This window comes from Saccopteryx bilineata, chromosome 5 (genome assembly GCF_036850765.1).
Source record: "Saccopteryx bilineata isolate mSacBil1 chromosome 5, mSacBil1_pri_phased_curated, whole genome shotgun sequence".
Lineage (NCBI taxonomy): Eukaryota > Metazoa > Chordata > Mammalia > Chiroptera > Emballonuridae > Saccopteryx > Saccopteryx bilineata.
This window is the reverse complement of record NC_089494.1, coordinates 170,751,646-170,776,822: the sequence shown is the minus strand read 5'-3', so window position 1 is coordinate 170,776,822 and position 25,177 is coordinate 170,751,646. Positions and strand designations below refer to the sequence as shown.

General features: G+C 35.3%; 1 protein-coding gene across 4 annotated transcripts in view; it reads left to right on the top strand.

The window, feature by feature from the left end:
* SEC24B (SEC24 homolog B, COPII coat complex component) overlaps positions 1-24,921 on the top strand; it is a 111,934-nt gene extending 87,013 nt beyond the window's left edge. For all 4 annotated transcript variants that reach the window (XM_066279809.1, XM_066279807.1, XM_066279806.1 and 1 more), the window contains 17 exons: positions 2,494-2,596; positions 4,477-4,603; positions 5,983-6,092; positions 7,737-7,849; positions 11,009-11,127; positions 11,472-11,527; positions 11,764-11,970; positions 12,859-12,982; positions 13,399-13,557; positions 14,205-14,378; positions 15,198-15,308; positions 17,181-17,356; positions 18,625-18,762; positions 19,475-19,579; positions 20,365-20,457; positions 23,402-23,505; positions 24,025-24,921. In XM_066279809.1, the coding sequence (XP_066135906.1) occupies positions 2,494-2,596; positions 4,477-4,603; positions 5,983-6,092; positions 7,737-7,849; positions 11,009-11,127; positions 11,472-11,527; positions 11,764-11,970; positions 12,859-12,982; positions 13,399-13,557; positions 14,205-14,378; positions 15,198-15,308; positions 17,181-17,356; positions 18,625-18,762; positions 19,475-19,579; positions 20,365-20,457; positions 23,402-23,505; positions 24,025-24,139 (2,134 nt within the window). In that variant the 3' untranslated portion in view covers positions 24,140-24,921. The remainder of the gene's footprint in view (positions 1-2,493; positions 2,597-4,476; positions 4,604-5,982; positions 6,093-7,736; positions 7,850-11,008; positions 11,128-11,471; positions 11,528-11,763; positions 11,971-12,858; positions 12,983-13,398; positions 13,558-14,204; positions 14,379-15,197; positions 15,309-17,180; positions 17,357-18,624; positions 18,763-19,474; positions 19,580-20,364; positions 20,458-23,401; positions 23,506-24,024) is intronic.
* Positions 24,922-25,177: the final 256 nt, after the last annotated feature.

Below are 25,177 nucleotides of genomic sequence, written 5' to 3'. Positions count from 1 at the left end.
GTCTGGCCCGGCCCCATCTCTGTCTCCGTCCAATTCCATTCGCATCTCCTAACACTAGGGACATTTTTTTTCTTTCTGAGTGAGGAATTTCCGGAACCCAGATCTAACTCTGTTTTTCTTTTCTTAAGTGTTTTTTTCTAACTTTCACCAGTAATAACTTCTGATATCTTTTAAATAAGCTAGAATCTTTACAATTTTATGCCCTTTAATCTTTGCTTGCAGTGAACACGAAGTTATATATTCCAAGAAAATGTTTAGATAAATACTTTCTCTCTGAATTTCCTTTCCCACTCATTATAGAATATGAAGGTCATTACCCTCTGGCTTACTTATCGAGCCTGAATTTAGATTTGGATTTCCTTTCATTGAATATTTCCTCACCTCATGGGGAAGTTCAGCTGGCAGCCTGCTTGTGGTAGCCAAGCCCGGGGATCTCTTCTGGGTGGATGACCCTGTCACTGACCTCACAGTGCATCCAGATTAAAAGCTCCCTGCCCTGCCTCTAAATAGCTTGGTTGGTTAGGGCATTGTCCCAAAGCACAAAGGTTGCCAGTTCGATCCCTGGTCAGGGCACATGCAGGAACAGATTGATGTTCTGTCTTTCTCCCTTCCTCTCTCCCTAAAATTAATAAAACAAACATTAAGGAAAAAGTTATCTGTTCTTGCCTGCTTTCAGTACTTCTGTGCCTTGTAGGATATTCCTGTACACCCAGAAGACATCCTCCTGCTCTGGGAATCTCTTCCTCATAAAGTAAACTCTGAGTCACAGAATAACATTATCTTTTTCCTTGCATTAAGAGTTAGTATTCTTTAGAGTCAATATTTTCCCATAAAGGTAATAGATTTTTAGCTTTTTAAAAACATAATAGCTGTTTTTCAATGAAAATCTTATATAGTTTCCAATACAAAAAACAACAACAACCAGAAAATGAACTTGCTCTAAGGGTTTCTTTTTTGCCACATTCTTACCACTAATCCTCCATCAGTGCCTAAGGCAATACCAAGATCTTTTCTTTTTTAATGTATAATCATTGGTTGTAGGTTGAAAACAGCTGCCCATTCTTCTGAGTGTAAGCTTCTATTAGGTCAATAAGCATGTGGATTAATAAGCATATGGATTATGGCCTTTTGTTATGAATGGTTAGGCATTCCCTAAGTAGGTGAATGTAGTATATGTATACGTATAGAACAGTCCGTAGGTAGGTAATGCTATATACAATTCTATGTAGTTATGTGTTTTCTGTGAAAATATCTCTCATCAAAATAGCAAAGCAGAGTAATTAGGAGTACAGACTTTCAAGTTGGACATACCTAGATTCTTACTGTGGTTACACTGATAAGTACCTATGAGACTTAATGCCAGTTACATAACCTCTCAAAATCTTAGCATTGTCAACTGTAAAACAGGAATAATAATTGTGCCTGCACATTAAGATAAATCATTAATTCAAAAATATTTACTGAATGGCTTCTAAGTTAAGTACCAGGCAGTGTTTCTAGTGCTAGGAATGAAGCAGTAAACAGAATAGTTCCCAGTCTTACGCAGCCTATATCTTACTGAGGAAGATGTACTTTAAACAGTCTAACTGACAAGTACATAATGGAATATCAGGGTACTGCTGTGAAGTAGGGAGTAGTAAAAGTGGAGGGTAACTATTTTTAATTGAGGAGTCAAGACAGGTTTTCCCAAGGAATTAATATTTGAGTGGAGACCTGAATGAAGTGAGAGAGCAGGCCATGGGACTCTGGGAAGAGAGTGTGCCAAGCTGCCTGAAGAGCAAATACAGTACAGAAGTCCCAGAGCAGGAGCCAGACTTGATGTGTTCAAGGTTCTCCACCAACCTGGATCAGGATGTACCGCTGTATCTACATATTGTCAACCGCTCTAATTAAAATTCCTTTCCTGTTTTCCCGTACTTCATCTTTTTACCTCTTAGGTTACTTTTTATTGATTCTGTGTCTACTGACCTTAACTTAACAAGTTATAAGTACCTGTTATAAGTACTTACCATATGAAAGGAATAGTGTAACACTGACACAAGACAGTGATCTCTAATCTCAAGTGGAAAAGACAGACAAGGTGCACAAGCAGCTAAAGCAGATCAAACTGATACCATAGATGTGTGACTCTCAGAGCATAGAGAAGTTATTCCTTCAGACTTGTAATCAGAGGTGAGGGTGGTTTCAGAAAAAGCGGTAACTTTGATGAGTCTCAAGTAGGGGTTCAACGGGTGAAAAATGGGGTATAAAAAAGGAACAACCTTAAAGGTATGCCTTTCCACTCAAGTTTCCTACTCCCCCAGCCGTGCCCTACGTGCTGGTCATATGGAGTACAGTGTCATTGTTTGTCTACCATGAAAATGTTGAATCCTTAATTTAGGTCTTAAGTGTTCTTAATACTCTACAACAACTGTCTACTCTAGGATGTTTCTTTTCTGGTAGTTCCTGTAGTATGTGTTTTTAATTTTTTTATTTTATTTTTTTTTTTTGCAGTTCCTTTCGGTGTACTTTAACAAATATTCCACAGACACAGGCTTTACTGAATAAAGCTAAACTTCCTTTAGGATTATTGTTACATCCCTTCAGAGACCTAACGGTAAAGTAACATATTTTAAAATATTTGTGGGTACTGAGTGTTTTTATGTGCAAGGTATTTAGATTAGTTTTGGATTTTGGTAAGGCCATAGAGGATAGATAAGCTTTCTGAGTTCTTTATTAAACATAAAGGAATACCAACAATGATGTTCAGTTGGGAGAGGGAACTGTATGACTGTTCCTAACTGTATTAAATAACCTTTGTAAAAATAAAATTCAGACATTTCAAGCTTATTAAATTAAAACATTACTTAAATTTAAGTTTCTACAGTCTATATGATTTAATACCTAGCTTGTTGGATTTTTACACACACTTGTGGTATTTCATGCAAATATGTTATATTTAAGCTAAAATTTCTAAACTTCAGAAATAAAATATATCCAGATACATTTTATTTATACTTGACTAAACTGCATTTCTTCCTCACACATTCTTGGTCCTGTGGCTTTCTCTCCCTCTCATTGCTACTGAGTTCCCTTTGTTCTCTTTCTCTTCCTTCCTCTCTCCCTGCTTCCCTCCCTCCCTCATGTACCCCACCAGGATCTACCTGGCAACTCCTGTCTGGAGCTGACTCTCCAATCAGCCTAGCTATCCTCAGTGCCCAGGGCCACACTTAAACTTGTCAAGCCACTGGTGAGGGGAGAAGAGGGAGAGAAGGGGGAGAGGGAGGACAGATGGTTGCTTCTCATGTGTGCTCTGACCGGGGATCAAACCTGGGACATTCACACACCGGGCCAACGCTCTGTCCACTGAGCCAGGGCCTCCTTTATTCTCATTTACCCACAAAATATTGATTTATCTGCCTGTCATGCTAGATGCTGATGATAAAAAGGTCAGTAAGCTTCTTTGTGGAGCTTACTTTCCTACTAAGATGTACTGAAAGAAGCAAAGTAAATAGAAAATAAAATAATTATGATATTTAATAAGAATCTTAAATTCATTCAGTAAATACTATTTGATAACCTGTAATACTGTTACAGCCTTTATCTCTGAATCAATATAGTTAATTTTCCATAGACACAGGTGATAATTTTTATCTAAATACAAATTCTGTATGTGATACCTTCTGGAAGTATATGCACTAAATTGGCAACAGTGGCTTTCTCTGAGATACAGAATTCTGAGCAATTTTTTATTTTCTCATTTTATTTAACTATTTTCTTTATAAGTGATAAATAATTATTTATATAATAATTGTGTATGTGAAAATTTAATACAAAGATATAAATGTTTGTGTATAGACAAAAAAACCCAAAAATACACTAAAATGTTCTTGGGGTTAATTCAGGGAGATAGAATAACACCTGATTAAAAAAATTTTTTTTTCATATTTTCTGAATTTCCTAAGTTGAATATAAAGTTATTTTCTCAAAATAAGCATAAAGGTGTGTATGAGAGAGAGAGAGAGAGAGTGTGTGTGTGTGTGTGGGTATATATTTTAAGGCACATGGTGTTTGTTTTCATGTGGCCTGGGTTCCCATCAGGATTGCTGTGGCTATCTACTGAGCAGTGCCTGATAGCACCAGGTACAAAGACAGGCGTTTATATATGGCATGTTTCTTTCTCACTGTTTATTCTTCAGTCTGGCTGACAATCTCTGAGTTGTATCATTTTCTTGGCCAACCAGACTTTTCTTTTCAGCCAGAAACTTTTATTGCATTTGGTTTGACTTTATTTTGGTGTTATTTTATATGAAGTTTATGACAAAAGTGGGAGAAAACTTGATAGCTGCTTTGTTATTCAGCACATCACTGGATTTTATTAAAATTCTTCTATTTCAAAACACAAGTATGGTTTTGTTCTGAATATCAGCACACCAGTATGCTTCATTTTTTCCTCGGGTGCTTTTTCTGCTACAACATCTTTATTTTACTTCCTAGCAATTACCAGTGATAACATCAAATACCATTGTGAGGTGCCGATCTTGTCGAACATATATCAACCCTTTTGTATCCTTCATTGATCAACGAAGATGGAAATGCAATTTGTGCTATAGAGTCAATGATGGTGAGTTTTAGAGTCTTAAAATAAGTATGTTTAATATTATTTTAAACATTTGGACTTTTCTGTCATTATCTGGTCTCCTCACTGCTTTCAAAATTTTCATATCACCTTTAATGGAGAGAATATAGGCTAGGGACACTTCATTTTAGCTAGCCAAGGAGATAATTGATGATGAGAAGTGACAGTGAGGTCAAATTTAAAAAACTAAGCAGTGAAGGTTATGCATACTAATTATACTTGACCCTGACCAGTTAAGATTGTTGTCTGATGGTACATTTGCTTCATTAATCTCAGTGTAGGCCTTTGCCAGTATATATGTTTTCCTCTTTTGTCTTTTTTTTTTTTTTTTTTTAGGGATTGAGGTAAGACAGACAGGAAGGGACAGAAATGAGATGCTGCACCTTTGTTGTTCATTGATTGCTTTCTCATATGTGCCTTGACTGGGGACCACCAGCCTAGCCATTGAGTCCATGCTCAAGCTGGTGACCTCAGGGTTTCAAACCTGTGTCTTTGGCCTCCCAGGCCAGTGCTCTATCCACTGTGCCACCATCTGGTCAGACACCTTTGTCATTTCTTAAAGGACATCTAAGTAAGATTGCTTTCAAATTTGTTTTCCTGATTTTTTTTCATGTTATAAGATGGAATAAATAGGACACAAACCTAAAAAGCAAGGTTATTCCTCTTCCCATTTCCTAATCTGATTTCATAAAAGTTTTTATTCTTCCTGTTATATGTATGTTTTTGTTTTAATTCTTGTATGTGCCCTGACTGGGGAATGAACCTTCAACCTCTGCGTATTGGGACAGCGCTCTAACTGAACTACCTATCCAGGGCATGATATGTATATTTTTTTAACTGAATTTATTGTGGTGATATTAATTAACAAAATTATACAGGTTTCAGGTGCTCAATTCTATAACACATCTCTGTACACCATCTTGTATGTTCACCCCCACCGTGTCAAGTCTTCGTCCGTCACCACTTATCCCCTCATCCCCTCCTCTACCTCTTCCCCCCCCCCCCCAGTCACCACGCTGTTGTCCTTGTCCATGAGGCTTTTCTTTTCCTCTTTGGTCTTGTTTTTGCTCACCACCACCACCCCGCCCCATCACCACCAATAGCATCTCCTACTCCAAAAGCTGTCAGCCTGCTCTCTATGAGTCTGTCTCTGTTTTGCTTGTTAGTTCATTTGTTCATTAGATTCTAGATATATTTTTTAAAAGAGGGTTAAGAAATTAGTTTTTACCATTAGATATTCACAGAACAATAGTAAACCTTATATAAGTATTGATGATAGAGGTGTTTATTTCTTGGTGTGTATATGTGTGTTTAGTTATAAATTGTGTTACTAAGTTTTTTCTGGATTCCTAATTCTTATCTAGTTCCTGAAGAATTTATGTATAACCCCCTTACCCGATCTTACGGAGAGCCACATAAACGACCAGAAGTTCAGAATTCTACCGTGGAGTTCATTGCTTCTTCTGATTACATGGTAACTATTCAGTGTTTAAGTCAGTCATTGGATACAGTTGTGTTGGTCATTTGTAATTTGCTGTTAGGTAAGTTCTTGTCAAAATTTTGAAATTTAAAAAAAAAATTTTTTTTTAATTTTAAATAATGCTGAAGATTTATACTTAACAAATAGAAAACTCTTTATAAAGGTTACTTGATCTTTTAGGAGAATGCAATTGTATCACTGAGAAATATTAGTAATGTTTTATGATGAGCACTAGCATCTATAATTTGTTGCCATTCTGATTATATTACTTACATGGAACTAATATAAATATTATTTTACCATTTAATATTTAAGATCCTCCAACAGAAAAACTCATGTTTTTACCAAAAACTACTGTTTTCAGGCTCTTAAAGATATAATTTTATTGATTCACCCAGTGCAGATATTAACATAAATGGACATTGACTGCTGTAATTTTCTTCTTTTCAGTTCATCATAAAATTCTTTCTGTTCTTTGAGTCTACTGACTCTAAGTGCTTGTTCTCATTTTCCACTTACAAAAACAAATTCCTGACCTAAGTTCTGCTCTTTATCATATCTATTCATTTTTAATATATTTATAGTAACTTACGTTTCCTCTTTATCCTTATTTCTGATCTTTGTTGTCTGCGAAACTATGAAGTGGTGATGAGGAACAACTAATGTGTATTAAATTCCTAATGCTTAGCCCATTCTTTATTTTTATAATTTTTATGATTCTTTCCGCCCATGATAGTACCTGCTCACTTAACTACTGACTTTTTGTCTATTTTCACATTAACTATAGTAAACTGTATCTTTGTCACTATTACTCTCAACTTCTTACCTTCTTTATAACTTACTATGTTCCCAACTCTGTTCTGGCTCTTTAGGATTCTTAATCTTAATTGAAGTGGTGTGGCAAGAAGTAATCTTTAATTTTTGCCGTATGACCCAAATGATCTTTGGTTGACTTTTTTTTTTTTATAAAAAAGGGGGGGACTCTATACGTATCCTTTTATTTTACCTTTCTTTAATAGTAGTTTTCAGGCATACTTCATCTACCCAATTCAGCCACCCTGGAGTTTATTAAATGCTAATCCCAGCATCATATATGTAACGCATTAATACTTCAGTATATATCTCTAGCAAAGAAGGACTAAACATACTTGGAATACCATCATAAGGACTTTACACTTAGCACTTAACCGTTGGGATTCAGCTACCACTGGATGACCTAACAGCTAGTACTAATGGTTACTGACTTAAAGAATATAAATTTTAAAAATGTTTTTAGGGGTAGGGAAGTGTTAGGTTGATATTAAATAATAAGTGAGTTTAATTTTTCTTAGATATTTCAGTCAAGACTCTTATCAGGAAAACTTTCAGGCCGTCTGTTGAACAGTTACTGTGTAATGGCTGTTTTATCGTGCTTAATCCACAACCAACTCTGTAAGAAAAAAAGTTAAAAGGAATGTCATTTTCATTAACACATAAGATCTCATAAAACATCCTATTTGTGTATTTTTTTGTATAATATACTCAGTAAATATCCAATAGTGTGGTGATATAAAAAGAATAAATTGCACCTACTAAATAAATTCCTACTAAATAAATTATTTGCACTTACTATAAATAAATTATTTTTATTTCTTTCAGCTTCGTCCTCCTCAACCTGCAGTTTACTTGTTTGTTTTAGATGTCTCTCATAACGCGGTAGAAGCTGGGTATTTGACAATTTTGTGCCAGTCACTGTTAGAAAATCTAGACAAGTAAGAATTGATTTTACTGATAATGTGTGTATGAACATAAATGTGAAGTGTTTATTAGCAGTTCATGGTGTTGGTTTTTATTAAGTTTGATTTCATTTAGATCCTGCTACATGGATTATTATGATTTATGACTTGGTATCTGAATCATAAAGGTTAATACTTAGTAATTTAGATTTCATCTAACTATCTCTCTGACTTAGCAGATCTCAGTAGTAGGTCCCTAACAACTCGACGTGGCCAGGGTTTCAAGAATCTGAATGAGACAAATCTAGCTGTAAGTTATGCCAGAGCAATAAGTTTTTCATAAGGCAGTTTTTAAATGAGCCAGATAAAAGGAAAGAGGGAAATTGATTATCTGCTGAAAATTTTCCAGAAAGCCAGAAACTGAGCTCTTCATTTCAGCATATTAGCAATGAGCTGTATTGTGAAAGTGGATATAGTATTGGATAGTTTGCTTATACCTGGCTTGAATTCCTTTCTGTGTGTCTACCAATATTAGTTATGAAGGAAACCCTCAACTAGCTTTAATAATGAACCTTCCACATCTCAGGAAAAACAAAGTTGTTTGTACATTTCTTTTTTTTTACTACAATACCTACAAGCCATTAGACAGTAAGAGTGGTTCACAACTGCAGTGGTTTTTCACATGTACAAAGGTATAGTGGTGGTTATTTATGAATACTTCATCAGAATTTCTCTTGGTGATTCCAAAAGGCTCTCTCCCGTGTCCCATTGAGTTTAAGAGTCCTTCCTTGCTCTGAGTGCTAGCTCTAGCCATCATAGTCTGCATATCACTGATCTTGTTCTGTGAGTAAAACTGATAACATTGAGACCTTCAAGATTAAAAAAATATCTAGAGATACTAAATGATTTGCTTTTAGTTTGTTAGTAACTTAGAGTTTTCATTTCTTTTTCCTTGATTGAAGCAATTGGCCTATTTTTTTTGTCACAAGTGCTTACTTCAGCTATAGCTTTAGCAGTAAGTGGCAATGGAAGGCCCTCTGCAAAGAAATTATTCTTAAAACTAAAGAGTATGAGGATATAGCCCTAGAAATAGGAGCCAGACCAACAAAAGTGAGTGACTATTTGCAAATTAGGCTATACAAAACCAAAAGGATAAAATTAGGAATAGAAAATAGTATATATACACACACAAACTATAAAATATATAAAGTCACATCTATATATGATTACAGCAAAAATAGAAGCATTAGGAAAGTCTAAAGAGTAAAGTAATAGGGTAACAACAGTATAGTAACATGCTTTTGGGAAGGGCTATGGAAATAACTTTGAGAAAGAGGCATTTGATGCTGGAGCTGTTCAGCTCAACTCTGTGTGTGTTTTGAGCTTGGTGTAGTGCAGCTAAAGTAATCTCTATTCTGATTGGTGATATTCAGTGGCCTTAGAAATCTCAAAGAGGTGAAGATTAGTGTGTAGAAACATAGTAAATTTTGACTGGTATTGATAATTTAAACACCCCTTTAACTTGTTGCATTCTGCTCTATGAAATACTTTTAGACCTAGCTTGCAGACTATATCTGGGTGGCCTGATCAATCATGATGATTCTTCTTGCTTTGATGAATACTAGTTTGACCTTCTGTAGTATTCAAAAATATTTTAAAAGCTTTACTAAAACAATAAACTATATAACAGCAGTTAACATAGTGGTACTTGGAAATGCACTTCTGTAAGATGCAGTTTTTATCTTATTCATAACAAAAGCTTGGCCCTGGCCGGTTGGTTATATGGTAGAGCATTGGCCTGGCGTGTGGATGTTCCAGTTTAATTTCCAGTCAGTGCACAGAAATGACCATCTGTTTCTCCACTCCTCCACTTCCTTCCTTCCTTCCTTCCTTCCTTCCTTCCTTCCTTCCTTCCTTCCTTCCTTCCTTCCTTCCTTCCTTCCTTTTCTTTCTTTCTTTCTCTCTCTCTCTTTCTCTCTCTCTCTCTCTCTCTCTCTCTCTCTCTCTCTTCCTCTTCCCCTCCCGCAGCCATGGCTTGATTGATTAGAGTACATCAGTCCTGGGCACTGAGGATGACTTCGTAGTGGCTCAGTGTCGGGCTCTAAAAATACCTCAGTTGCAAGCATGGCCCCAGACAGGTGTTGCCGGTGGATCCCAGTAGAGCACATGCAGGAATCTGTCCCACTGTCTCCCCTTCTCTCATTTGGGAAAAGGAAAAAAAAAAAGCTTTATAGGCAATGAAATACTAATTTACTTTTATGCTGTGGCATTGATTTTTTGTTTTTTTAATTTTAGTGATCTGAGAGGAGGCAGAAAGACAGAATCCCCGCATGCACCCCCCACGGGAATCCATTTGGCAAGCCCACAAGGGGCAATTCTCTACCCACCTGGGGCCAAAGCTCTGTTGCTCAGCAACCGAGCCTTTTTTTTTTTTTTTTTTTAAGCACCTGAGGTGAAGGCCACAAAGCCATCCTCAGTGCCTGAGGCCAACTCATTGGAACCAATCAAGCCATGGCTGGGGGGTAGGGGGTAGAGAAGCAGCCACTTGTTTCTCCTGTGTGCCCTGACCGGGAATCAAACCCTGGACATCCACATGCTGGGTGACACTCTTATCACTGAGCCAACCGGCCAGGGCAAGCATTGACTTTTGAATATACTGAGTTCTGACAGAAAATTTTTAAAAGATAGATGATAGATAAAATGTCTCAATCTTCTTAAATGTAGTTTTTATTTAAAAATTTTATGCATTAAAATCTGATTTGCATTACATTCAGTTCTTTCTAAAAAAGTACTTATTTGTCGTTCTGCCCTTAAAATGTGTAACCAGGATATACTATTTGTGTAATGTTGGAACTGGAAATATGAGTAATTTTTCACTTCAAAAGATTGTTTTCAAAAGCAAAGTTAGCCAGAAGTCTTTGGGTTTTTTTAGTCATGCTATTTTTAGTTTTGGTTTTTGATTTGAATATAGTTGTTTTCTGACTTATGAACTTGAAACATGTCAGTGGTTTCATCTGAAGATGGAATGTTTCATCCTTGCTCTTCTCTGATATCCATTGGTTTAGATTGGGATGATACTCCTCTATGAAAAAGCATATATAATTATTCTTAGACTTAGTTTACTATTTCATTATTAACTTAAATAAAATATGTTACTGAGCACTTTAAATTTAAAATTGTCATTTTTATCTTTAGGCTTCCTGGTGATTCACGAACAAGAATAGGATTTGTGACCTTTGATAGCACTATTCATTTCTACAATTTACAAGAAGGATTATCACAGCCTCAGATGTTGATTGTGTCTGATATAGATGGTAAGCAGTGAATTTAAAATATCTTTTTAACTTCAGAGTTTGGAATTGATGTTATTTTATTTGACAATACATCTTATAATGCTGTAAGGATAATTTGATGCACTTAGATATTTGTTTAAAAATAGTTTCCTGGAAAATACTTGACTCTAAGTTTTTTATACCTGTGTATGTGTCCTTTTGCATGTGTGAGCACACATGTGTATAATACATACAGATAATATATATTTAATACAGCAGTATTATAGTTCCTACTACATGGATGGCCTGATAAAAACTAAGATATTTTAAAAATATTATTCTTTTGACTTGATTTATCTCTTGATTAAAATATGTTTTCCCTATAGATGTTTTTCTACCTACTCCGGATAGCTTACTTGTGAACTTACATGAAAGTAAAGAGGTGAGACTGACTTTTTTCCTTGAAGTATTAAAATAACTTATTTCAGTTTTTTACTGAAATGTTTGATGTTCATTTGATGTAGTGACATTTCAGTAGACAGTGCAGTAGCATGTCAATTGACTCTTCTGTTTGCAGTCGCCCAAAATACAGTGGCACATTCTGTACTCTGGGGTGTTTTAAAGAAGAATATTGCCTCGCCTTCTCAGTAATTCAACTTTTAATCTTTCTTTTCCCAGCTTATAAAAGACCTACTGAATGCATTACCAAATATGTTCACCAATACAAGAGAAACACACAGTGCCCTTGGTCCTGCGCTTCAGGCTGCCTTTAAATTAATGTCTCCAACAGGTGGCCGTGTGTCTGTATTTCAGACACAGTTACCTTCCGTGGGTGCAGGACTTCTGCAGTCCAGAGAAGATCCTAATCAGAGATCGAGCACAAAGGTATTTTATATTTTGTTTTTCTGTCATATTCAGGATGGTGTTTCCTGCCTCTAGAGACTAATTATTTGTTCATTCTACTTTTCTATATCATTAATAGTTTTAAAAAAAGAAAAGAAAGAAAAAAACTAGTAAGAGAGTTTTTACAAAAATTGTATTTTTAATTTCTTTTGAGAAAGAAGCTAGTTTAAAAATAGAATTGAGGCAAGGATATTTTGAACATAAGAAGGTGTTAGGTATTTACTGAGTTACTTGATACAATTTTGTTTTGTTTCTTTCTCACTTAACTTTCAGAAATACTATCTGTCTGGAACTCAGAAGCTTAAATATCTGTTCTGGTTTATGTATTCCTTCACATCTGGGTGAACTCTAATATAATAACCATACACTGCATATTATTGAGAGGATTGAAACATTTGGTTAGGCAGTGTAACAGTGATTAAGTAAAACCTTCCTTAATCTAGTATGCTCCCCTATTGTTATGTACCACTGTATAATCATTTTTGACTGCACTCAGTCTGGAGCCCAGGCTTCTTGGGTTTCCATTCCAGCATCTACCACTCAATAACTGTGTAATTGGTCAAGTTACTTAATCATTTTTTTTTGCCTCAGTTTCCTCACCTGTAAAATGTAGATAACCCTATAAGATATATGGTATTTGAGGGTTAAATAATCTATATAAACTATCTCAAGCAGTGCTGGCACATAGGTGCTTTATAAATGTTAGCAATTATTATTCTTATAGGATATCTATGCCAACTACTGAGACACTTTTAAAACACTTTATTTTGCTAGATGAAGGGGAAGGATATCCTCTTTCCTATAAGAGAGACTTAGAAATATGTGCATAATTCAAGGTTTATAGTTCTTACTTTATGACATGTTACTTAGGTTGTACAACACCTTGGCCCTGCAACTGATTTTTATAAGAAACTCGCTTTAGATTGCTCAGGGCAGCAGACTGCAGTGGATCTGTTCCTTCTGAGTTCACAGTATTCTGATCTTTCTTCTCTAGGTAAGGAGCTATTATTGTTTATCTGTTTACATAAACAGTTTTAGCATATAAATTAAATCTAAAATTCAGTAAAGGGTCTCAATATTTTGGAGAGAAAGACATGTGATTAAGTTAGATGCTACTATGAAAGTTATCAGTAAATTTTAAAGCACTATTAATATTTATAAATACAAAATGCTATTAATATTTTGTTTTTAAAATACAATTTCTTTACCATTCTACTCAACAGTAAACCTTATGTGTTACAATTTACAAAATGTTTGTATTTTCTCAGATTTATACATTATCCTTATTTTGACAGCTTTGGTTTTCTCATTATGGCTTGGATTTCTTCATAATATAGAATCTATACTACTGTTGGACAAGTAGGATGTTATTTTTTCTGTAGTTAATACTTTTTATATTTCTCTTTAAAGCTTGCATGTCCAAGTATTCAGCAGGATGCATCTATTATTATCCATCTTTCCATTATACTCACAATCCTTCACAAGCAGAAAAGTTACAAAAAGAACTAAAACGTTATCTCACAAGAAAAATTGGATTTGAAGCTGTTATGAGAATAAGGTGTACTAAAGGTATGAAGTTTTAAAAGCTATGCTTTATAAGTAAATTAAAAAGCATTTATATATTAACTACCTAGGACTACCTATAATATAATGGTTGTTCATCATAAAGGACTTTATGCTTGATCCAGTTCGTTGTGCCCTGTTTTGTATAAATAGTTATTAAATTATCATTGCCCAATTTTTAAAATAATTTTAATAAATGGGCAAAAATAGTGTTTTGCTTTATTAGGAAAAACTTAAGAGAAAGCTCTTATTGGAGGTGATTTTAGAAGGAGAATTGAGTAATAGGGACGATCTTAAGTGAAAACGGTCAGATTAATCTTTGCCTTTATCACCATTCCAGTAGTCTTCAGTGTACGTTACCTTGGTTTTTCGTGAATGTTTGCAGGAGGGATTCTGATCCCTATTTTAATGCTTAAGTGAACTTTAGAGTAACCCTCATTTTAAAAATTTTGTACATTCGATTTTTTGTGTAACCTAACCTACATGGTTCTTGTGAACTGGTGTTTTAGAACCTCTACCAACACTCCAACTCTACCTCCCAGTTATCCTTTTGATTCAAAAGCAGAGACATTTTACTTTATAAAGTAACTTTAGCCTGAGATAAAGATACTGGCTGTTAATCCATTTTTTATAACAAGTTTTCTCTTCTCTAGGTCTTTCAATGCACACTTTTCACGGGAACTTCTTTGTTCGTTCCACTGATTTGTTATCCCTTGCCAACATCAATCCTGATGCTGGGTTTGCAGTACAGCTGTCCATTGAAGAAAGTTTGACAGATACTTCCTTAGTGTGCTTTCAAACAGCCCTATTATATACATCAAGCAAAGGTAAGAATAAGAGAAATAAAATATAATCTGCAGTAGTAATTCTCCCCTCCTTTCACATGCTGGGGAGAATAGGGAGAAAGAATGAACATACGGTACAATGGAAAGTAATGGGATTTGTGTAAATTAATCAAATATATGTTATGTTCTTTTTTTTAACTCTCTTTTGAATCTTTAAATAATGTCTTTTTTTACTTATGCAAGACTTGTATTCCCAGGATCATATGTATCTGGTAAACAACCCATGCTAAATTCAGCTGTGCCATTTTTAGCATTATTTCTTGTTCCATAAAATAAAAAATTCTAGCCTCACCTGTGGCTGGCACAGTGGATAAAGCATCAACCTGGAATGCTTAGAGGTTGCTGGTTCGAAACCCTGGGCTTGCCTGGTCAAGGCACACATGGGAGTTGATGCTATCTGTTCCTCCCCCTGCCTCTCTCTCCTGCCCCCCCCCTCCCCCCGCTTCTCTAAAATGAATTTTAAGAAGAATTCTGCTGAGCACTTAAGGCCAACAGATTTGTTAATTGACAGTCAAATTACAGATTTTTGAAATTTTGCTGTGTTGGATATAATTTAGATGAATGATATTAAAGTAAAAACCAAAATCTAATATTCAACTATATTCAAAATATAGTATGTGTTCATAGTAATGTCTTCAGATTTAGTGTTTAATTTTCTTTAAAACATGTTCATGGCAAAAATTTTTGCATTCCAGTATCCTGTTTGTGATTTAATCCAATCAAAACAATAACTTGGATGATGTTTGACTTGTTTTGTTTTTTTCTTGCATTGACATTGGCAACATTTATCATTTCGTTTAGGTGAGCGGAGAATTAGAGTACACACACTGTGTTTGCCAGTGGTAAGTTCCCTTGCAGATGTGTATGCAGGAGTGGATGTACAAGCTGCCGTCTGCCTTCTGGCAAACATGGGTGAGTAAAAAAGTGTGGGAACAGGTGAAATTCATTTTTCTATATCCCAAAAATAACACTTGGGCATTTTTTTACCCTAGAAATCTCTTATTTAAAAAGTGTATTTTTACATTTTTATTTACAGCAGCATGAATTGGACTATTCTTATAGTTCTTTTTAATTCTTTGGTTTAAAAATATTTGGGGAGATTCATAATCACTAAAAGTTGGTACCCATCCAGTTTTCTTCAGCTAGTGAATATACAAATAAACTATGATACACATGCAGTGGAATACAACTCAGCAATAAGAAGGAAAGGGCTATTGGTCCATGAACGGACATAGATGACTCACAGGCATTATGCTAAGTAAAAGAAGCTAGATTTGGGAGGGGGGAATGGGAGAGGGATAGGGGGTGGGAGGGGCACAAAGAAAACAAGATAGAAGGTGACAGAGGACAATCTGACTTTGGGTGGTGGGTATGCAACATAATTGAACGACAAGATAACCTGGACTTGTTATCTTTGAATATATATATCCTGATTTATTGATGTCACCCCATTAAAAAAATAAAATTATAAAAAAAAAAAAGAAGCTAGATTCAAAACACTACTTACATATGATTTCATTTATCGGAAATTCTAGCAAAGGGAAAAATCATCGGGATGAAGGATAGATTGGTGATTATCAGGGTTGGAGATGGGGGGGCATTTTACTACAAAGGGGCAGCACAGGGAGATTTTCTGGGATGATGGTGCTGTTGTGTATCTTGATTGTGGTAGTGACTACATGTTTATGCATTTGATATATAACCACCAATAGAACTGTACTTGAAAAAGGAAATTTTACTATATCAAAGTTTTAAAAATTCCTTTAGGGAATTAATATCTAAGTGTTTTGTTTTTAATGAATTTCTCTTTTAGATAAATTTAGACATGAAATGCATCTAGTTAGCACCCAGGAATATAATTTTATTTTTTAATACTTGGGCATATATGCCTGACCAGGCAGTGGCACAGTAGATAGAGCATCAGACTGGAATGCGAAGGACCCAGGTTCGAGACTCCTAGGTCGCCAGCTTGAGCGCGGGCTCATCTGGTTTGAGCAAAAGCTCACCAGCTTGGACCCAAGGTCGCTGGCTCGAGCAAGGGGTTACTCGGTTTGCTGAAGGCCCACGGTCAAGGCACATATGAGAAAGCAATCAATGAACAACTGAGGTGTCGCAACAAAAAACTGATGATTGATGCTTCTCATCTCTCTCCGTTCCTGTCTGTCTGTCCCTATCTATCCCTCTCTCTCTCTTTCTGTCTCTGTTAAAAAAAAAACAAAAAAAACTTGGGCATATGTATTTTAATATAATATGTACTTGGAATTTCACACTAATACTTTCAGTGTCTGCATGAGGACCTGTGTTTAGTTTGTTCTCTTTTTTTGTTGACCGGGAATTCTCTGACAAAGATTTTAGAGAATCACAAGGGATAACTCAGATTGAAGAATTTAATGTTTTTTATGTGTTTTTTTTTTCTTTTCAGTTATTTTCTTTTTTAACTGGGATATACATTGTTTGGCCAGGGGAGAAAAAACCTTTAGGCATGTGATTTCCATTTGAGTAATGGAAATAGCCCCAGAGCTTTCTGAAAAGTAGGTAGATGGAATACATTTTCTAATACCAGTAGTGGTTAAGTATTTTTAAACTTAAAGAGTTTAAAACATAAAAGGTCCAAAACAATCCAGGTTTGTTTTGATTGTCAGATTTATTTAGATTTAGTTTAGAAAAATTGTGTAATGAGCAGATACTTTTAAAATGAATGTCCAGGTGAAATGTATTTCTCTATAATAGGAATGGAATTTTTGTTGGTTTCTTAAATACCTTTTCCTTTTGGTTGCTCTCTAGCTGTGGATCGATCAATTTCATCAAGCCTGTCCGATGCAAGAGATGCCTTAGTGAATGCTGTGGTGGATTCATTGTCTGCATATGGCTCAACCGTCTCAAATTTACAGCACTCTGGGTTAATCGCACCCTGCTCCCTCAAATTGTTTCCTCTCTATGTTTTGGCCCTTCTCAAACAGGTAGCTCTCTATACACTGTTGCATTTAATAAAGTCTTAAAATTCATGACACATAGGTGAAGAAATGAAATCTAGGTTTTCTGGGGTTTTTGTTGTTTTTTTCCCAGAGACAGAGAGAGAGTCAGAGAGAGGGATAGATAGGGACAGACAGACAGGAACAGAGAGAGATGAGATGCATCAATCATCAGTTTTTCGTTGCAACACCTTAGTTGTTCATTGATTCCTTTCTCATATGTGCCTTGACCATAGGCCTTCAGCAGACCGAGTAACCCCTTGCTCGAGCCAGCGGCCTTGGGTCCAAGCTGGTGAGCTTTGCTCAAACCAGATGAGCCTGCACTCAATCTGGTGACCTCAGGGTCTCGAACCTGGGTTCTCTGCATCCCAGTTCGACGCTCTATCCACTGCACCACCGCCTGGTCAGGCGGTTTTCTGGGTTTTTAAAAAAATAATTTAGTTAGAGGATTATGCAATTTAGCATTGGAAAAGTTGTTTTTGTTTTGTGAGAGAGGGGAAGGGAGAGAGATGAGAAGCATTCACTTGGAGTTGTGACACCTTAGTTGTTCATTGATTGCTTCTTATATGTGCCTTCACCAGGGGGCTTCAGCTGAGCAAGTGACCTTGGGCTCAAGCCAATGATCATGGGATCATGTCAGTGATCCCAAGCTCAAGCTGGCAATCCCATGTTCAAGCGGGATGAGCCTGCACTTAAGCTGGCAACCTTGGGATTTTGAACCTGGGACCTCAGTGTCCCAGGTTGACACTCTATCCACTGCACCACCACTGGTCACACAGCATTGGAAAAGTTTTGAAGAACAAAAAAAAAAATCAGTGGAAAATGAAGGTATACCACAAATACATGATGACTGTTAGGAAACCCTATTCCCTCACTCTTTAATATGTGGGAGCAGCTTGCAGAATGGTGTGTTTATAGCATGTGTTGTATATGCTTCTGGAAAGAGACTAAGAAAAGAATTAATATTCATTAAACATGCCTCAGGCACCATAATAGGTGTTATATACACATTGTCTTAACTTCTTACGGCAACCTCTATATAGGGTATTATTTTCCGTTTTTCTTATGATGACAATAAGCTTTGAGAAGCTAAAGTAACTTGCTCACATACCTATTAAATGTGAGCTGAGAACTGAATCCAAGTCTGTGTGGTTAGAAAGCCATGCTTTTTCCAGGATGATGGTATATATTTATTTTAATATTTGTCCACTATATTTGTTTTACTTGATAATTTTCTCTCTCTTTTTTTAATGTAGAAAGCATTTAGAACTGGTACCAGCACACGTCTAGATGATCGTGTCTATGCCATGTGTCAGATAAAGTGTCAGCCACTTGTTCATCTAATGAAAATGATTCATCCCAACTTATACAGGATAGACAGATTGATAGATGAGGTATGATTTCTTATAGTGCATTTGAAATTTTAAAATATATTTGAATGTCTTGAATCTATAGGTAAGGTAGCAATGTATTTATTAACAATTTTTAAACCCTCCCCCCACCCCATGATATTAATACATTAAATAAGGACAGTAGTTATGGATTTGATTGGACAATAGAACTATCAGATACTGTTTATGGAGTTTCCAAAAATAGTTTCATATGGGAAGTAATTTGCCTTCTGAATTTGCTTATAGTATTTATTACAAAACTAAATTGTAGAGTGGACTTTCCATTTATATGTTATAGATATTGACTATTTCTGATATGATCAGAGTGCAATTTTGATTATATTGTAAACTGGATCTGGTATTCATCAGTGTTTTCTTCCCCGTGTTATAACTGTACCTTTTGGAATCTTCTCTGTATTATATTCATAGAGAAATATAAAAAAATAACTTGCTTTGCAGCAGATTTAATATTTATACTTTTAATACGCTAATCCCAAAAGGGAAGGAATTGGACAGATTGTTTTACATTTGAATGCATCTGAGTGTCCTGATTCTACAGCGAAGGTGGTGATTTATTATCAATAATTTTTTTGTATCCTACAAAATTGTCAGTGTCGTTTTTCAGTATTTCATGAAGAGAGCTAGTGGTCATTATGTTCCAAACTGTGATGATAGCAATGTAAGCTCATTCACATTCCATCTGTTTTTGTTTCAGGGTGCAATACATGTTAATGACAGGGTTGTACCTCAGCCACCTCTTCAAAAATTGTCTGCAGAGAAGCTGACAAGAGAAGGTGCTTTCCTAATGGACTGTGGCTCTGTAAGCACCCTCTACTGACAAAGCCTAGCACTGTTCCAACAAAAGGAGGAACACTTGCAGGGTCCAGCTCTGTTTCACAGATCAGTCAGTGCAAGGTGGAGTAGGAGCTGAGAGCAATGCATTGTAACTGGCACAAGAGGTCAATTTATTTTAGACTTTTTCTAGTTGGATATTATTTTCATAGATTAATAAATTTTATTATTATGGGTTATTTACTATCCTAGATTATATGTAATTGATAAAGAGAAAAGTTCCTGTCTTCAAGGATTTTATCATCTTGAATCACAAAAAGTCATCTTCTATCCATTGTCAGAAATGCCATTAATGATTAGGAGTTCAGGAGAAGTCTGGGCAAGGTGGTGGTGAAGGGTGTTTGTTACACTGGTCAAGATGGCTTCATAAATGATACCTTATTAGCAGGAAAAAGATTCCAATAGCCATAGGGTGGTGAGAGCACATGAGTGTTAATAATAGAGACAGTCATTGAAATAGTGGGCAGGAAGTATTATGAGTCAGTTATCCTGGTTAAAATATTGCATTCCTATTGGGGAGAAAGGAAGAAAGTAAAATGCATTTTATGGGGAGTCTTGAAATATAAACAAAGAGGATATAAAGCAATCTAGACTCCTTGACGTAGACTCTAAGTATACCAATTACATTTCCTTTTTTCTTTTATGTTCCTACTTTATTTGAAATAGTATACTTTATGCTTGATAATTTTAAGAATAAGTTGTAATAGGTTTCTGATTAAGAAATTTTAGTTTCTTTTGTTTTTTGGTTTTTAGGTTTTTTATATTTGGGTTGGAAAAAGCTGTGACAACATCTTCATAAAGGATGTGCTTGGGTATCCTAATTTTGCATCAGTACCACAGAAAATGGTCAGTGGATTTTTATACAGCTTTAACTTTTCATGTGCTTGTTTGTTTTAAATATTATTGAGATAAAATTCACAGTTTTAACCATTTTATTTATTTCATTTTAAGGTTCTTTTTTTTTTATGATTTTATTTCTTGATTTTACAGAAAGAGGAGTGGAGGAGAGTGAAGAAAGAGTATTAACTCATAGTTGTTTCACTTTTGTTTTTCACTGATTGCTTCTCATATTTTCCTTGACCTGGCAAGCCTAAGGCTTCGAACTGGTGACCTCAACATTCCAGGTCAATTTTATTCACTATGCTACCACAGGCCAGGTGTTTTTAACCAAAGTGTACAAGTCATTAGTTTTTACTGTATTCATGTGGTACAACCATCACCAGTATCTAATTTTAGAGTCTCCCCTCCCCCCCCCCAAAAAAATCCCTTGTCTCCCAATTCTCCCCTCCTTTCCCCAGCAAACACTGATCTACTTTCTTTATCTGGATTTTCCTATTCTGGATATTTCATATAAATGGAATCATACAATATGTAGCCTTTTGTGTTTTACTTCTTTTACTCTCACAATGTTTTCAAGATTTATCTGCATTGTTGCAGGTATCAATATTTAGTTATTTTGTATGACTAAATAAAATCTATTCTTTGGATAGCCACATTTTATATATCCAACCATTTGTTCATGGACTTTGGGTCGTTTCCACTGAGGGGCCATTGTGAATAGTGCTACCATGAACAATTTGTGAACAAGTGTTTTGGGGAACATGTTTTCAGTTCTGGGTACATAACCTAGGGTAGGAATAGCTGGGTCATATGGGTAAGCTCTAGGTTTATCTTCTTGAGAATCTGCCACACTGTTTTCTAACAACTTGACCTCTGATTTAAATTATTTTGCTGATATTAAACGTAAAAATTTCAATTGGCCTTTACTGTGTGTTTGTTAACCAATACCAAAGAAATACGATTCTGAAAGCAGTTCTCTATATTTAATTAATGGAAAAGATCTACGACCTTATACTTGGATATTATAAATATGTCGTTTTTCCTGAAATTAATGTCAGTGTAATTTTTATTACATTCTGCTGCTGTTTGATTGACTGACTCAACAAATGAGAATAATAAGGAAAAGTTTTAAAAATGAATAATAACAGTGAAGAGGAAAGCATATGAAAAATCATACTAAATACAATAAACTTTATTTTAAAGCTGTAATTATTTAAGTGCTATGATACTAGCATAATGAGCATATGAGTGTAAAAGAACAGAATTCAGAAATAGATCTTATCCTGAAAAACAGAATGTGGTAAAGGTTGCATTTCAAATCACTGTGGGGAAAAAATGGAATATTAAAAAAAGAATATTATATTAAAATGGGCAAGGCCTTTTTTTGTAAGTCAGTGATGAAAAAGATTAATAAATCTGAAAGCATAAAAATAAAACATTTCTGTCTGATAAAATAAATAAAGCCAAAAAACAAACCAACAAAATTGCAAAATTATCTGTAACTCATATGACTAAAAAAGGGCTAATTTCTTTAGTATATAAAGTTCTCTAACAAACCTTTAAGAAGAAACCCATCTTTTCAAAACAAAAGGGGGGAAAATGGGTAAAGGATTTGGATGACCAGTCCATAGGGGGAAATAGAGTAGTGGCCATATGAAACTAGGATAGCCTCACTCACTCAAAGTAAAATAACAGCATAACATTTCTTTCATTTATCAGATTGGCAAAGATTTTAAATTTAACAATAGGCAGTAAGTCAGAGGGTCAGTAGGCCTATCACTAGAGGTCAGTAGGCCTATCAGATAATAGATTATAGTGTACATTAATATACTTTTTGGAGGGCCATATAGCAATATCTGTTAAAATGAAAATCACATAGTTATGACATAGTAAATTTTTCTACTCCAAAGAATATTCCCAATAGATTTATTCATAAAAGTATGTTTTTGTACACACATACATGTGTCATTAGATAAGCAATATCTATGCATTTATTAAAAATACAGTCTGAAAAGAGAAAAGTATGCATAATATGATCTATTTGTATTTTTAAAAATGTGTTTGTATAAATAACAGTAGCTGTATAAACCTGAAAATATCTGAAAAAAATCATATTAAAATAGAAATGTTTTCTGTTCTTTTACTTTTTAAATGTTGACATAAATTATAAATATAACTGCCCCAAATTTTTCTATTTAAATTTTTTACATAGGCCCTGGCCGGTTGGCTCAGTGGTAGAGCATCGGCTTGGCATGTAGATATTCTGAGTTCGATTCCCAGTTAGGGCACACAGGAGAAGTGCCCATCTGCTTCTCTCCTCCTCCCACTCTCGCTTCTCTCTTTCTCTCTTCTCCCCTCCTGCAGCCGTGGCTCGAGTGGAGCAAGTTGGCCTCGGTTGCTGAGGATGGCTTCATGGCCTCTGCCTCAGGCACTAAAAAATGGCTGTGGTTGCGATGGAGCGAGGGCCCCAGATGGGCTGAGCATCGCCCCCTAGTGGGCATGCCGGGTGGATCCTGGTGGTTGAGGTGCATGTGGCAGTCTGTCTCTGCCACCCCTCCTCTCACTAAATTAAAAAAATTTTTTTTAATTTTTTTGTATATTACATACTTCAAATTATTTAGTTTATTATTAACTTGACTTTAGAAATAAAACTCATCGTTATATACATATATTTTATACACATATATATTATGAGAATAGACTTTTTTGGTCTTAACGTGACTATAAAATGTCAGTAACATACTTACCAATAAATATGTTTTATTGACTTATCCAGAAAAATGTAAACAGACTTGCCTACAGTTTAAATTTTATTGTTTGGTTGCTGCTATTGGGACTGGGAACAGAGTGCTGGCAGTTAGTTGACAATAGTGGGAATCATGATTTAGTTCTAATAGTACTGAAGTCTGTGAGAAAGGAAGTAATTTCCTAATTATATTTCTTTTACCAGACACATCTTCCAGAGCTGGATACGCTTTTATCAGAAAAAGCCAGGTCCTTTATAACTTGGCTTAGAGACAATAGACCATTAAGCCCAGTTCTTTATGTGGTAAAGTAAGTACTTCTGTATGTTAACTATAAAATTGTCTTATCTTGTGCAACCTGTAAATTGCTTATCTTTAAAGCAAATTTTAGAAAATATTACTAAAATATATTCTAGTGGTAGAATGCTGTTACAGTGGTACCTTGAGATACAAACAGACCAACATACAAATTTTTTAAGATACAAGCTGCAAAAAAAAAAAAAAAAAAAAGAAAGATACAAGCTGCGAATTGGTCCGTATTTTTGTTCGAGATCCGAGCAAAATTCTGAGATACAAGTCGTGATTCGAGAAGCTGCCTCTAGTTGGCGCATTGGCGCACGGGTCCGGTATCTGCAGTTTGATATACGAGTTGACAGACTTTTACAAGCTCGGTTACAGTACGAATTAAATTTGTATCTCAAGGTACCACTGTATTTGTATAATACTCCCTGTGTTTCGTTTTCATAAAGTCCCCATGTATCATATGTTTTTAAAATGTGTACTTCTTGTTAATATGAATTTTTAGGTAAATACTCTTTTCTCTTTTCAGAGATGAGAGTCCTGCTAAAACGGAATTTTTTCAGCATTTGATTGAAGACCGAACAGAAGCCACATTCTCTTACTATGAATTTTTGCTTCACATTCAGCAGCAGATTTGTAAGTGAAGTGGAATAAAATTAAATCAGAAGAAAAATACCTAGGTAAAGCATAATCTGTCCGAGAAGCACACTGGAAGTTTGAAATGAAGGCATTTGTGGTTACAAGATGTGGTGCATAGCATAACACCCTGTCTGAGGCAAAGGGTAGAGGAAGGAGGAACTTGGGAACTTGGCAGATTTTCTCCAGCCTAAATTAACGGTAATGATGATACCGAGTCACCAAGTCTATTTTGAATTGGTTTCTACACATTTCCAGTAGTGCAGCAGTACAGTGCTCTGTTCATTGCAAGCCAGCAAATTTATGTAGCTAATGTGAAATGATATGTCATAATGTAAAATTAGATAAATTCTTTTTCTTATAGTTAATATGACATTTCTGGACTGGAACTCTGACAAAAGATGCCAAAAGGCAGTGGGTACCATGCTATTTATATGAATTACTTTTTAACAAGGAATGAGTCGTATTCATTAAATGAATTCAATATTTTCCCTGTAAAAACAGTAGAGTTTCAGGACATGAACTATAGAAAAAAAAATATATATATAATGTACATAAATGTTACATTTGTAAAGAAAATGTAAAAATGTAACTACGGACTATGAATTGAGTTGCTTAAACTGTGCTGCATTGTTGGATGACAACTCTTTGTCGCAGTTAGAGAATGAGGTTGACTAATGTGTATTATGAATTGGTCCACAGAAGAAACACAAAACTTTGTAATTCTGTTAAATCTTTTATGTGGATTTATTTATGATCAGCCTACTAATTAAAAATATTTTGCTTGACAGTATGGTTTGCTGTTTTTTATTGTGAGGGGAGGGAGTTGATGGGTTTTTCGTTTGTTTTTTACTTATAGGATATAATGAATTCACTACTTGGGGGAAATGTACTGATATGGAATCAGTAACTTTTCATTAGATTGTGTACATTACCAAGTACTTATTCTGTTTATATTCTGAAAGGGAATGCTACTTTCAAAATGCATATGAGGTCCTAGAGCATCGGCCTGGCATATGGATGTCCTGGGTTTGATTCCTGGTCAG